At 41.5% G+C, this 14,820-nt stretch overlaps 1 protein-coding gene across 3 annotated transcripts in view; it reads left to right on the top strand.

Annotated features, from left to right (window-relative positions):
• Nucleotides 1-4,551, top strand: part of NEDD4 (NEDD4 E3 ubiquitin protein ligase) — a 50,086-nt gene extending 45,535 nt beyond the window's left edge. For all 3 annotated transcript variants that reach the window (XM_086848937.1, XM_023934056.2, XM_023934054.2), the window contains 3 exons: nt 208-304; nt 2,613-2,685; nt 2,763-4,551. In XM_086848937.1, coding sequence (XP_086705063.1) covers nt 208-304; nt 2,613-2,685; nt 2,763-2,865 — 273 coding nt within the window. In that variant the 3' untranslated portion in view covers nt 2,866-4,551. The remainder of the gene's footprint in view (nt 1-207; nt 305-2,612; nt 2,686-2,762) is intronic.
• The last annotated feature ends 10,269 nt before the right edge of the window (nt 4,552-14,820 follow it).

Raw genomic sequence — 14,820 nt, 5'->3', positions numbered from 1 at the left:
ATACTCTTGTTACAGTGGCATTAAAAGTTTGTTGACTTCATAGCTTTAAGCAATAGGCAGAGAAGTAGACTTTGAGTGTCACTATAAAAGAATGCATATGTATAGCACAGATAATGATTTAGAGGTAGATACTATGTTGCATAAGTCTACTAGCTTAAAACCCTAATTTAAAAATAAATCTTTAATTGTAATCATTGTCATACATAGGCAGTCTTAATGATGGACTCTGAAAAGAGAATAAGATTACTTCAGTTTGTTACTGGCACATCACGTGTTCCCATGAATGGGTTTGCTGAGCTGTATGGTGAGTACTTAAGATTATCTTCACAATTAAGTAACAAAGAATCTGATACCAGCATTGTCCTGTTTGACTGCAGACGTTGTCAAATTATTTTTCAAATTTCGTTTTGAAATTTAGTAAGTACTGGCAGTTAAAAGAAACAAAGTTAGAGAAGAGTCATGTATGTCACATGTTTCTCATGTTCTGTAAATACTTTGTTTTAATTCTGGTTTTGGAAGTTTTTAAATGTATAGGAGTTCTCAAATGAATGTGGATTTTTAAAGTTCTCAAGAGCTGCAAAATCCCTGTTTAACACATGATTGAGCTTGAAGAAAATTCTCAGTTATCCAAGATCTGATTACAAAGGCATGCTGGCATCAGCAGTTAACTTCAGTTCCACAACTGCTTTTATCAGCTCACAAGCCGCGGTTGTACAGATGCAGTTGTTTGTAAGGATATACTCCAAAGGGGACCACTGAAATGACACAAGTTAAATATAAAGTCAGAAGAAAAGTATTGAACCTACAACACGAGACTGAAACAAGCAGAAGACAGCAGGGAGCAAAGTTCAATAGCAAAGCCAGAAAAGCTGCTGTGGCCAGACTGTGGGCAAGCAGATAGAGCAGCCCACCAAGGGTGGGGATGTTTGGCTTAGGGGAAGTCTGCTCTCAGCTGCCATCAGCTATTACGTTTTCTGCTTGACTACTTTATTAAGGCTTTATAAAAGTGGCTGAGTTGCTGTGCAAATGACAGAATAGCCTAACTTGCCTCTTTGATTAAACATTTCCTTTTTTATAAACAAGACATTAATTTGTTTATAAAACAAAAGGATTGTGAACAAAACCACCCATCATGTGTTCCTGTTTCTCCATGTCTTCATTTTCATCATAAATACTTGGTTTATTTTTTTCTATTCCCTCAGTAAATGAATTGTGAGTTCCAGTGGGAAGAACAGTGTGCTCAGCAGGCTTTGCTGTGTGTCTGCTGCTGTACCCAAGCCTTGGCATTTTTGGTGTTACAGCACATGCTCATCACAGAGGAACCCAGTCAGAATTCTGCTGCCTCAGGAGCTCTGCCTATTTGACTAAGAACACTATTAGAGATAGAACTAAGAATTGATACAGGGAAAGAAACTGCTGAAGTTCTCAGCTTCCTTCTGCCTAGTGATTAGAATATCCTTGGGCAATCTTCTGTAGGTGTATTCACTCACTCCTTAATGAAAAATTCAACTAGCAGTTGTTTTGGGCAGTGCTTTGTTTCTCTTACTGTTATTGCTGCTTTACTGCGACCAGCACGCCACCCTTACTAAACCCCAGTAACAATTATATTTCCTGTTCCTTGTGTTGAAAGGGCTGTATGTGGTTTTTCAGTGTTTTGTGCTGGTCCGTGGTGCTTTGCTGCTGCTGGGCTGTTCCCTTCCCACGCCCACTCTGCGGCCCTGGAGCCACTTCCTAGCGGAGATCTCCCTCTCGTGGCACAGCCAGGGGTTTCTGCTCCTCACACACCAGTGCTCCGAGGCCGGGAGCAAACCCACCCGCACTGGAGCACTGGGACACTGAACAACATTCTCTGACCAGATAGTGAATTCTTTGTCTTTCTTTGTTTTAACTGCACAGTCTTCTCCTAATCGTTTCTAAAGGAAACGATTATAAAATGCTCTTTGCATCTACTTGGTGAGAATTGAGAAGTCCAAGAAACTTTGAGTGCTGAGATGCTGTAAGACAAGTTGTTGAAGGATAGAAGGAGCTGGGGCTGCTCTTGGTAACCAAAAAATGTTCTCTCAGGCGCAAAAAAACATCTTGGGAATACACATATGATTACCATGTTTCCAAAAGTTCTCAGCTATTCTACTTTGTTGTTGCATAGGTAAAGGTGGACACTGACTACTTTCTAACAGGTTGTAAAACTTGACACGTGGTGATAAACATGTTTAAGTTTTTATATATGTATTTTTATGTATTTTATGTACATATAATTATGTATTTTATATATGTGTATTTATATATAAATTTTAATGCAAAATTTATGACAGTATATAATTGTCTTGTCCAAAAGACTTCAATGCCAGCTACTATGCATATACATTTAGGTCTTAGGCTTCTGAGCTGAAGGTGTAAAAGTTGCTTGAAACTGAGGTATAGCAAGAAATAATTTAAATACAAGTGGATTTGGATTATTGACTATTACTTCTTATAGTCTGTATTTTATTCATATAGATAGCTCCTTCTAATGTCAGAACTGGATTACAAAACCCCAAATATGTCATAATTTGAATCTCTGATTATAAAAGGATTTAATAATAGGGTGAAAATGGATGTGTTCTTTTCTTCAGGTTCAAATGGACCACAGTTGTTCACAGTTGAACAATGGGGTACCCCTGAAAAACTGCCAAGAGCTCATACCTGGTGAGTATTTAATTCAGATAAATTATGACCTTTAGTAAAAGTGATAAAATACTTAAGAGTTTTCATCTGTTTTTCAGCTTTAATCGCTTGGATTTGCCTCCATATGACTCGTTTGAAGATTTATGGGATAAACTTCTTCTTGCGATTGAAAACACTCAGGGTTTTGATGGGGTTGATTAAGACACAGACATAAATTATGTTGGTCCAGTGCTGCAATTTAATTTAAGGGTTTACAAACAAATTTGAATTTTCCAGGGACTACCATTGTATTTAGTCATGTGGCTATTGAATCCTCATAGTATCAGGTGTAAAATAACCAAGTACTAAAAATCACTAACTTTTGCAAATGTATTTTGTCATTTCCATAGTTCTGTGTATTTGGTGATACATGCAATATACACATTGGATCGGCCAGTGCCAAGTAAGTCAAAAACTAAAATGTTTTTAGCAGTTGCCTCTTGTACAATATTTGAGACTGTACTGCAGAAAACTACTGAAGTCAAGCTGTGAAGAAATCTTCGCAGAGGATTTAAATTTGATTTGCTGCTTTAAGAGGAACAACTGAACTTGTTAAACTGTTTAAAAAAAACCCCACCCAAACAAAAAACCCAACAAACTCTGTGTTACAATATCATACTCTGTGCTGCTTCAGGCTCTTTGCAACAGATCTGCCCAAAGCACCTTATAATTCAGCATATTAGATAAAACATTGGAAAACATTTGTTTGCAGAACACTGGCTTGCTGACACAGTTGTTAGACTTCTCTTTCTAACTTGCTTTTGCTAAAACAGTGTAACAAACCCAAGATTTTTATACAAAACAGATAAGCAGCATAATTCTGAGTTTTAATGAGAAATTATACCCATTTTTTGTTTGAATTTGTATACTGATGTTGGTTTATTGAGTGTTCATCACCTTTTTTGATAAATTTGTAGTTGAACGAAAATATTTTCAATTCAGCTTTTTGCAACAAATCAATCTTAAAGTGAAATTTGTATGGATGTCACTCAGTATTTAGTTACTGATAGTTAGAGGCCTTTATTATCCGTTCTTGCAGTATTGCACTACATAACAATAAAGAACATGTTTACAGGGTTTTCTGAGCCAAATTCAGCAGTCTGTTATGTGCAAACTCCTCTGAACTGTGTGGAAGTTTTGCACATTTGATCAGGTGCAGAATTTGGTTCTGTGATATGTTTACAGGTTGCTAGTTTCTACAGCTGCATTTTTATATTTTTTTCTCCAGTGTTAGTCTAGAAACCAAATTTGTTAATACAGTACAACCAAAGTCATAACCAACAATGTGCAATTTATTGTAGATCAACTTGTCATATATAAATATTAGTTTGATTTCTTTTGTAAATGTGGGTATTTTTTGTATTAATGTTAACACTTTTTTTGAGCAAGTGCTGGTTAAAATAATTAACGAAGTTGGTTCTGAAAGAAAAAAATTGGTTTATATACCTGACTTGCTCAAATTTTAACATTTTATTACCAATATGATCTGAGGAAATGACAGTACCTAGCTTTGGCCAGCAAATTTGTTTAGTCACAGTCTTTATAAATATGCAAGAAGGAAGTGTAGCACATCTCTCTCTGAAGATATGTAAATTATGTAACAAATGTTAATGGGTCTTAAGGGATATTTAAAATCCCGCTTTGTTTTATCCTTTGACTAGGTCATTAGGACTGAGAGTATTACATGTAAATAAAGGTAACTTATACAAATTTCCCAAATCTATATGCAGTTTTGTAAAACGTGAATGATATATCAGTAAATCTGTATAGATTTGAATGTAGCAGGTTTTGTTGCATAAAGTATAAAATAAGGATCCTGAGAGCATAAATAAAAGTTTATTCTAATAAGTTGTGATTCAGTTCTTTGAAGTGCAAATCAGTTATCTTGAAATAGCAAGAACTGTGTAATTTTTATACTCCTTGGTAGGCCACAGCAGTAGTTCCACCACAATATGCTGCTACTTTTGCAGAGCTGTGAAGATGCAGCAGTGCTGTTTCCTGGTATTCTGAGACGTGCAGCCTTGGAAAAATGCATATTGTGTTTTTATAGAAGCTTTAGGTCACTGTCAGCCTTCAGTGCATGGCCAGCCTAGAGATGTTAAGGGGAGGCCCCTCAGCAAGGCCACTGACCAGGTGAGGCTGGGCCAGGCTCCTCCCTGCTCTGGGAACCTTTCCAGCGGGTGCAGAGCTGGGTGGGGAGTGGGAGAGGGGCCCTGAAACCCTGCACCAGCAGCAGGGAGTGCCCAGCAGCACGTCCTTCCTGTGGGCTTCAAACTAGGTTTGTGGGGGAGTGGTGATAGCAGATTGTGCTTAAGTAAAGAGGGGTTGGTGCTGAGTATCATAGAATGGCCTAGGTGGGAAGGGGACCTTAAAGATCATCCAGTTCCAACCTGCTGTCATTGTCAGGGACACCTTCCACCAGACCAGGCTGCTCACAGCCCTGTCCAGCCTGGCCTTGAACAGCTCCAGGGATGGGGCAGCCACAGCTTCTGGACAACCTGTGCCAGTGTTTCACCATCCTCACAGTAAAGAAGTTTTTCCCAATACCTAATTTAAACCTACTGTCATTGAAATTGAACCCATTTCCCCTGGTTCAGTCACTACATGCCTTGCCCAATGTATCCTGTAAGTTCTCTTTAGGTATTGGAAGGCCACAACTAGGTCTTCTTGAAGCCTTCTGTTTTCCAGAACAGCCAAAATTCTCTCAGCCTTTCCTTAGAGGAGAGGTGCTCCAACCTTCTGGTGAACTGGGGAGGGTGATGGGAGCCAGGCAGCCTTTGTGGAAGATGCCACAGGCTGAAGGGGGCCTGCCTTGTGTACCTGAACACAAGTGACAGCCAGGGAAAAGCCAGGGAGGAGTAGAAGACATGGCTTGTATTGCTGGATGGAGGGAGAAAGGGCAGAAAGGGCAGCAGGCTGGTGCAGAGCCTTGTGGGAACATCCTGGTCAGGACTTGCCCAAGGCTGCTGTTTGTCATGAGGAAGGGAACAGGGTGGTTTTTGTAGCTTCTCAAGGAGTTCTAGAATTGTAAACCCAGGCTCTTAGGGGAGTCTAAATTCCCTCACATCTGTGGGCAGGGCAGTGCAAGGGGAAGCAACCTGGGAGCCTTCTGTAGGGGGTCATGAACAGCCAAACAAGGGTGCAGTCTTGGGCAACCAGGGAGATGCTCTTTGGGATCTGCTGCGTGTCCCTTTCTTCTTGTATTTTCTGCACATTAACCTCTGTATTCCCTGAAGCACATAGAGAGAGAGGGGGAAACTCCAGAGAAGCTCCTATGGACACCAAGTTTTTTCACCAGAAACACAGTTCAGCATATCAGTTGCAGATTGTTTACTGTGGCATTGAAGAGGAGAGGTTAACAGCTGCTTCCTGGTGAGCCAACACCCAGCTCTGTCCTACTGATTTCATTGCTCTTAACACCCAGCAGTGCCAGGTGAGGGGTAAGGAAGAAAAGTTTCTCAGGCAGGTAAGGGAAAAAAAATGGATATAGGGTTGATGTTTAGATTGTGCAGATCTGGTTAAGAAACATGGATCTATGAAGAGACTGAGAGATGAGAAAGATCTTGAGACAAATGTACATTTTAGGGCAGGGGATGGATCACAACAGGAGAGAGAGGATGACTGCAACAGGAATAGTTTTGCTTTCTCCTCAGCTTTAAAAACACCACACTGAAAATTCAAGGGAGTTTGTCATTGCAGTTTTCTTGGCTGCTCCAAGCTGGAGAGCTTAAGCAAAAGAGTTTCCTCCTGTTGGCTGCGGCTTCTGCAGCTCGGTACTGATTCCAGACATCTTGTATAGAATGTGGAGACTCCAGTGGAGGCTCTGCCCAGGACTGGGACTCTTGGCTGGGCTGGGAGTGGCCGTGGGGCCTCCCTGGGCACTGCAGATGGCTGGGCCAGGCCCCCTGGGGTCAGTGGGTGATGGGGCACAGCAGGGATGTGAGCTGCTGGCACAGCAGGGACGTGAGCTGCTGGCACAGGGGTTAGATGTGTTAGGATGGTGTGAAACCTCCGGGGAACTTTTCATGGGCTGAAAGTCCCTAGGAAGTTAAACTATTCCTGTTGCATGTTTAATAAGGCTGCTGGTGGTTATTTGTGTGTTAATTATTACAGTTATATAGTAAAGAGTGTTTTTGAATAAGTAGTTATGATGCTTTTGAGGAAGGGAATTTATTTAGCCTAAAAAAGGTAACTATATAGACTAACCTCAACAAAGACTTGCAGTGGAAATTTTAAAATTTCTCCTTTAGTCTGAAGGTTATGTCTGTGTAACTGCTCTGCAGTACACAGGTGGTAGATAAATGAGACTTTAGGCATGAACAAGACTTATTCAACACTCACTTGGAGGTTTGGGGCAGTGAGTGTTGTGGATTTTTCCTTTCAAAATTAATTTCTCTCAACAGGTTTTTAGGCTGAGTGTCACTTGTATCAAGTCTCTCATTTCTCAAGGTGGTGCAGGTGATTTTTCAGCATTCTGGCTGCATCATGAGGTAGAGCTGTGGGTTAAAAGGAAGTTAAAACCAATGATTTCTATAGAAAGTGCCACTGAGTTAATGTTAATTAATGTTAATGTGGAGTTAAATAAACTCCACTTATGCAGTTTGAAGGACGCATGACTTAAATTCTTTTTAATTACTATTGAAAAATTACATCTGTATCATATCAAACAAGTTTGTTTTTTTTTTTATTAGGGACTAGGACTAATGCATCAAACCTGGGCAAAATACATGAGTGTAAACTACTAATTTTCCTTCTTTATCATGTTTCTCTCTCTAACCTCACTATTTCATACATACATTTACTTTGTAAGCTATCTAGTGCTTTGTCATTTAATTTCTTCTGTAGATCCATAGCACAGTTTGGTGCTATTTCACTAATTGAAGATGTATTTACAAAAATCTTTACATGTGTCCTTGAAATCCACAGCTGCCTCTGGCATACTGTCAACATGGAACGTGTCCTGGATCAGCAGAGATTTCTTTTTTTTCTTTTGTGCTTTTTTTTTCAGTGCAATTTCAGCATTGCTTAAGAAATGCTTGATGCTCATCAATTCCCTAGGGTGGGAATTACATCATGGCAATGGTAAAATGCTGAAACATATGAAATATGAAATACTTAAAACTGAATATGGATGCTTTTAAATATTGTCTTCATTTTTCTGATTTCTTGTGTGGTCAAAAATAATGTCAGTCGTTAGGAGACCAGACTCTTCTGTCTCTTGTTTTTCATGCTGTCTGTTTATGTGTGTTTTCCTTTCTGTTTCTTATTAATTACTTTGTTGTGGTGCTTGAGTTCTTCACATAGGGTCTTATGATACTATTTTTCTATGAGATTCTTCTTTTTATCAGGCAGTTTGTTGATTTTAATATTGCCCCCTTTTAAGCAACTATTAAAAGACTCACTGCAGTTCTTATGATGTGAACAGAGAGGAATGCATTTATCTGCAGTCTGACTACCACCAAGGATCCATACCTCTAGTGGCACAGAAACATGTTTTTGAAATGTCTATACATTTAAAAGACAACCCACACCTACCATCTTCCATGGTTATAAGTGGAAATTAAGCATTTAACAGCTGCCATTTTGCTCTGCAGCATCACAGGATCAGTAGGAGATGCAAGCACAAGCTTTGGTGCTCTTACACTAAATCATTTTTCTTTGAAGTAGAGGCTTAATTGCTTTTTCTCTGTGGAGCATATATCATTAGCACGCTAATCAGAATACAAACAACTCACAAAGGGGATAATGAGGGAGAACTTCCATTTAATGCTTGGTTTATGTCCACGTAATTCTGTAGAAAAATGTTTTGTTTTGCTGAGCTGTCCTTAATTTGAGGTTTCTTGTTTAATGAGACTTCAAACAAATTTTGCATTGTAGGTTTCAGGTTCTCATCTCAGAAAAAGGCTTGGGATTTTGGGGAGGGGGGAGGCCAAGCAGCTTGGAAAACCTGAAGACATTAAGTAAGTGAGCCTGCCTCTTGAGGAAAGACAGATAAGGCAGCCTTCCCAAATGTGACAGAAAGTAAAACTTCCTGTTGTAATACACCAAAGTATAAAAACATACATTACAATTTGTTTTTCTTAACCCATTTTGAGTTTAATTTAATGGCATATGTTTTCATAATTGTCTGTTAGCTTTTCTGATATTTTCTACAAGCTGAAATATTTCTGATTGGGTTTTTGTTTTGAGGGCTGGGAAGTATGACCTTTTAAAGGCTGTGAATACACCTCCTTCTATGCACTGTTGCTTGAGAGTATGCAAAATGCTAAAGGTTTAAATCAAATTGCCCTTAGGACTGCTTACTGACCTTTTGAATGCAAAGCTGTCAAAACCTTCAACTAGACTTCAGCTAGAGAAGAACATTTAAAGCAGATCAATGCAAATAGAAAACAATGTGGGTTTGACTTTTGGTAATTCCTAGTTAGTGAAAAACAGTTCCTGTGCTGCGAGAGCTGCTGGAAGCAAACCCACACTGTGAAGGAGTTGCTGTGAGTAACATGTAATAGTTATTTTTTAGGGAAAACTTTTTATAATCTGCTTAAGAAATTAGAAGTTTTCATTAATTGCAAAATCCTGATATAGTTATCTGAGCAGGATGCTTCATTGACTTCAAAGGGATTTTTCTCTGCTTAAGGAATGCAGGGTCAGGCCCTTAACTAGTGATAACTTTCTTCAGTAGGTTGTCAGATATGACAAACTATGCCACTTTAATAGAAGTTACCCTGGCCAGGCCGTGCCATGCCATCTCTTTGTCTGGAAAATCTGCTTTCTTCTTTGCCCAAGTAAAGGAATTTCTCTGTAGAAGATAATAGAAATTACTCTCTAGCTGAAGCTGTGGTTAATGTGAATATTTTTAATTTTTTTTTGTGAAGAGCTACAACACATTATTTTCTAGTTATTTTCTGTGGGTGGCTTCATCCCTCCTCACCAAATGTCAATCAATGCAAAACCAGCACAGATAACTATATAATAGATTCACAAAGTGTTTGATGGAGTTATGAGCCCCCCCATTCTGTGTATTGCTGCTCAGCAATTAGTTGTCTGTTCTTAATAGATTTATTCCTAATTAGTTGTTCATGCATTATTGCATTCTGTAATGCAGAGTTTTAAATAAATGCCTGCCTTTCTATGTAGACCTACAGAAATGAGCCCAAAACCAGGGGACTGAGAAGCTGTTCATTCCTGGTTTGGGGTATCAGTCCAGTAGTTACAAGCATCCCGTGCTGAAGACTCACAGAACAATTATTTCATAGGCTAGTAAAAAGTAATTCTCAGTGCTTTATCAGATTGTTAGAAGTGCTTTTCTTAGTATAATTAAAGGTTTACTATCAAAATGTGAGGAGCTGCTTCATCCAATATAATATAATTGAGCTCTATTAACATGTAGCTAAAAATTATTTTGCAGAGTAATTCATTTTGCTATTCTCCACACTGAGAATTTGGAGTCTGACCAAGATCAGATTTTCATTTATATAAATGTCTGCAATTTTGTAAGGATAAGAGGTGAAGTTGAAATTTTGCATGCTTACATAGACCTGAATTTGAAAACCAAACAACATTTCAGTCACATAAATGCTTTTCTGTACTGGAAAAGGTCCAGCTATTTAATTGACTCTTAAGGTGCAAACAGGCTGGAACAGTTGATCTCTCACTAGAGAAAGAAATTAATCCTAGTCATGCTGTATTTAATTGAAGCAGTCCATTGAGTTGGTGTGGGGCTGCAGCTGCTGTGGGGCTGGGCCATGGTGGGGAGTGGCTCCAGGATGTGACTGGGGGTGTCCTGCACTGGAGGTGTTAACGGGGCAGGTTCCTCCTGAGGCCAGCAGGAGCTTGAAAACCCGGCAGGATTTGGAGGGCTGCTGTCTGTGTGTTGAAGGTTTGCTCTGGTGAGGCATCATGCCTTGGGTGCTGCAGCTTGCTGAGGCTGGGTGGGGTGGCCCCAGCCGCTCCAGATGGGACTTCCAGTGACTTGAAGGGCCTGGTCCTCAGTGGGGCACATGAGGCCAGTTTAACTCCCTAACTTGCCATAACTGCCCCATACATGGCACATGTACTTTTTCCCCTAGTTACTTAGCATGAACATTCTGGTATGTATTCCACATGTTTATTACTTAAACAATACAAGTTCTGTGATGTGCCAGCATCTGGCCACTGTGATCTTACAGAGATAGCTGAACACAAATGACAGCAAAATGTTATTTAGCATTTAGCAAACATAATCCTGGACTAATGATTAGCAGCAAAGATAGCTGGATAGCAGCACAGTTATACGATGAGCAGCTTTAACTGCTGGTTGCTCTCCTGATGCGTTATGCAGCCATACCTGTGTGTGCCACACACTAAATTGAAGCAGGGAATTAATTCCATAAAAAAAAAAAAAAAAAAAAGTTGTAATTTGTCTCCACAAGTTATTTCTATCAGGATTGGTTCTCTTGATTCCTCGCTTGGCCATGCAGCCTCTTTGCAACTGGCAGTGCCTGTGCTGGGTTGGCAAGTGCTGAATTGCATTAGACCGAGGGAAGCTGAGGATGCGCTTCCATCAGAGCTTCCGATCTCCTCCTCTGCTCTGCTGTGCCTGGGCAGAGACCAGGTGGACACCTAAGCCAGGTTAATAACAATGCAGGGGAAGGAGGAGTTGGGGTGGGCTGCTTTGTTTCCCCATGGTCCCTTGGGCCATGCAGGGCACTGTGATCCAGCTGTGTCTCCTGCCTTCATATCCTGTCTAGCACTGGGCAGAGAGTTCTTCCAAGAAACTGGAAATTAAATAGGGGAGATCCCCACAGGCCCCCAAGTGACTCCTGCAGCCCAGCTGAGATAAAATCCCAGCAACTGCAGCTGGTGGAGGCAGCAATTTGGGCATCAAAAGAAATCACCCCTGCAATGCCCAGCTTTTGGCTCCCCTCGGTTCACCTCCCTTGGCTCACTCCTTGCACCAGGGTGTTGCCTTTAGCGGGTCAGCTTGAATTCTTGGTAAAGCCGTTTTGGTGCGAGTCACAGCTTCATGTGGCCCTTCAAAAGCATCTTAGTCTCCATCCCCAAAGCTGCCTTGTGCACAGGGGCATTTGCAGGCTGAGCCTCTGTGCATGTAAGGGGGAGGAGGTGCTGGGAACATGCCTTGAAGGCTTCAAATCTGTTTATCTTCACACTCCTGAGAGGCGATCGCTCTCCCGTGACAGGGCAGTGCGCTGGAGGGAGCAGCACTGGCAGCACCGAGATAAACCGATGGGGCACAGCCTGCTCTGGCCAAGTGGCCTCTCCCTGACCAGCAATCCCTTATGTCTCTGTGAGATGAAATGGGACAAGAGCAGCAGGAAGCCTCCTCCAATCCTTCTTTTTAATAGTTCCTTGGGATAAATTGTAGATAAGAGGAGAGACCACATTGTCAACATGCTGAGAATGCAAAGACAAAGGAAAGGCAATCTTTCAGAGCAAAAATAAATAGGTATCTGTAGTGCAGTATATTCAGCAGTATGTCAAATTGCTAGCTAGCCTCTGCCTTGTTTTTCATTTATTTTATTCCTAATATTTGTTTTATGGTTGCAAACACATAAAGGTAAAGAGGAAGAAATTATTTGCCTGTTTCCTGTTGTAACAGCAGAATGACAGTAACTTATATAGGGATGAAAGGAGACCATATTTCATGCCTGTTGCTAAACAAATAGCTGCAGAACGGTGGGTTATCATGATAAGCATGACAGACTAACAAAAAAGCTGCCTCTGAGAGATTCCTTTGTAGATTCAAACATAGAAAAGGGTAACCTAGGAGATATTTTCTTTCTGTTTAGTTATTCTTGGTTTGATACTTATTGTATCGACCTGGTGCCTAAACGCTTTGATTTATGGAAGATACTATCAGAGTACAGTACTGCAGCATTTCCAGGATTTTGTTTCCATACTGGGGAAAGAGTTGAGAGAGGAGACTGCACTGAGCCAAATAAAAAATATATGCATTGCAAATGCATTTTATGGGACAGCTCCCATAAAGTGAGAGTCTCCACTTGCTGGCTATTCCTGTGCCTCACAATTTCTACATATGCATAAACCCCTTATGAAAATACTCTGTGTGTTTCAATGTGCAAATTCCAGCTGCTGCTACCAGTCTGCTGTCACTTTGGTCCTGTGCCAGCCAAGTGGTGAGGATTTTTCTCCCAGGAGTGCTGAGCATCCCTGAGCTCAGATGAAGTAAATGATGCTTAGCTCCTTGTTTGGGAGCCCAAGGTGGCATGGCAGAAGTGTGCAGGCTCTGTGGCCTGGGAGATGTTCATTGTGGTTTGGCTGATCTGAGCCGCTGTCCCATGCAATTGCCATACCTTCTGCTCCATGTTGCACCCCTTGGTGTTTCCACACCTAAGAGCCAGACTAGGGAGATTAACCAGGAGAAAACAAGCTCTACTGAAAAGCAGCAAGGATTTTCTGGCAGGTTATGTGCTCAGAAAAATTCACTGAAGCAGAGAAGCATCAGCTGTGGTGTTGAAGGCCAGAAGAGAGAGCTTGGAGCTGCAATAAATACAAACTCCACACCATAAAGTCTTGACACTGTATGTGAGGGCCAAAGTGCATCTGGGATCAGGTATGGCCTCTTTCTCTGTAGCTGTGTGCTTTGTTAAAAGTACCAACAAGATCTGGTGGCTTGCATCTAGGAAACAGCAGGCTGACTGACCAAAAATATTTAGGTACTTTTCACACCTTCCAGTAGCAGCAAATGGGCATGGGAGAGAAGGGAATGCACTTTGCCAGATCCCTGTGAGGTTGCTCTTCCAAACTGCCTGTGGTTACCTCTGGCAGCAGGGAAGAGGATGTTGGGGTGTCATCTATCTGCTGCTGAAATTCATGGCAGGATTCCTCTTCATTCTGGTGTGACAAGCCTTCAAGGATGGGGGTAAACATCTAGAGGCTGCCTCTGGGGTACTGTGAAACAACCTGGCAAAGGTACACCACTGATTTGGTCCAGTCAAACACTGGAAGGTGGCTGGAAAAGGAAAAGGTGCTAATATAGTAAATAATTTTATTGCTTTCTCTTTGGAGTTGTTTTATGATGAGATGAGACCTGTGTTAAAATCCCTTAGTCAAGGTGTGTTTTCCCTGTACAGGAAGGCTCCCTGGAGAGGAAGTTGATTGGCATCCCAAGGGCTCAGCCCAAAGCATGGTTGCCCATCTGCTCATGGAAGGAGTGATCTCCTCTGAGAAGGCAATGGAGATGGTAACTGTATACAGGTTTAGAATGAAGCAAGAATCTACTAAGTGACCAAGTGTGCCAGAAATAAACATTTTTATGGTGGGTCTTAATAGAGTTGGTTTAACATACTTAAAATCCAGGAATACGATTGTAATTGGGTCAGGAGAAATTGGCATGAGAAACAAGAAAGTGTCTAAAAATGCTTACAGTGACACCAGATCAAAAACACTCAGAGCAGGAACTGTAAGGACAAAAGGGGCTACCCTGAGAAGAAGAGTTAATGACAGCCTGCCAGGAGTGCAGCGTGGTGGCAGCCCCTTAGCTGGGCTTTGGGGACTCTGTCTGAAGGCAGAGCTGGCTGGTGCAAATTGCTGTAATTCCCCTGCAGTTACTGTGTTTCTGGCAATTACCACTGCTCCCAGCCTTGCCCTGGGCTGGAGTTCCAGCTTCCTCCACACCAGCAGTGACACCCAGCAGCTCCGACCAGCAGAGGTGGAAGATGGGCTGGCACTGGTAGCTGGGAAGGGCTGAGCTTGTGGGGGACCAGGATAATGATTATGAGTCCTATTGGAAATGGATTTGGGTTCCAGGACCCTGCTACCACATCCTATGGGCTACAGCTAATAGAGGATAGTGATAGCACATATTCCAGTGGGGACACTTTCAACTGCTATAAATAACTCTCCCCACCTCTCCTCTTTCCCACCCAGAGGTGCTCGTTCCCCTCCTTTTCTGTTCCCTGACATTACAGTGTTAGAGCACAGCCATATGAACCCAAAAAAAGAGAAAAGATCATGCAGGCAAAACCAATTTCCCATTTCTGAGCTTGTTACATCAGGTGGGATGCAGCAGCATGTGGGAACCCAGCTCAGGCCATTTGTGGCCCTGCCAAACACTACCCATGCTGCTGTGACAGCTTTTTCCAGACCACAGGGATGAAA

Source organism: Cyanistes caeruleus, chromosome 13 (genome assembly GCF_971803275.1).
Source record: "Cyanistes caeruleus chromosome 13, bCyaCae1.hap1.1, whole genome shotgun sequence".
Taxonomy (NCBI): domain Eukaryota; kingdom Metazoa; phylum Chordata; class Aves; order Passeriformes; family Paridae; genus Cyanistes; species Cyanistes caeruleus.
The sequence above is the reverse complement of the archived record's forward strand: the minus strand, read 5'-3'. Positions and strand labels throughout refer to the sequence as shown.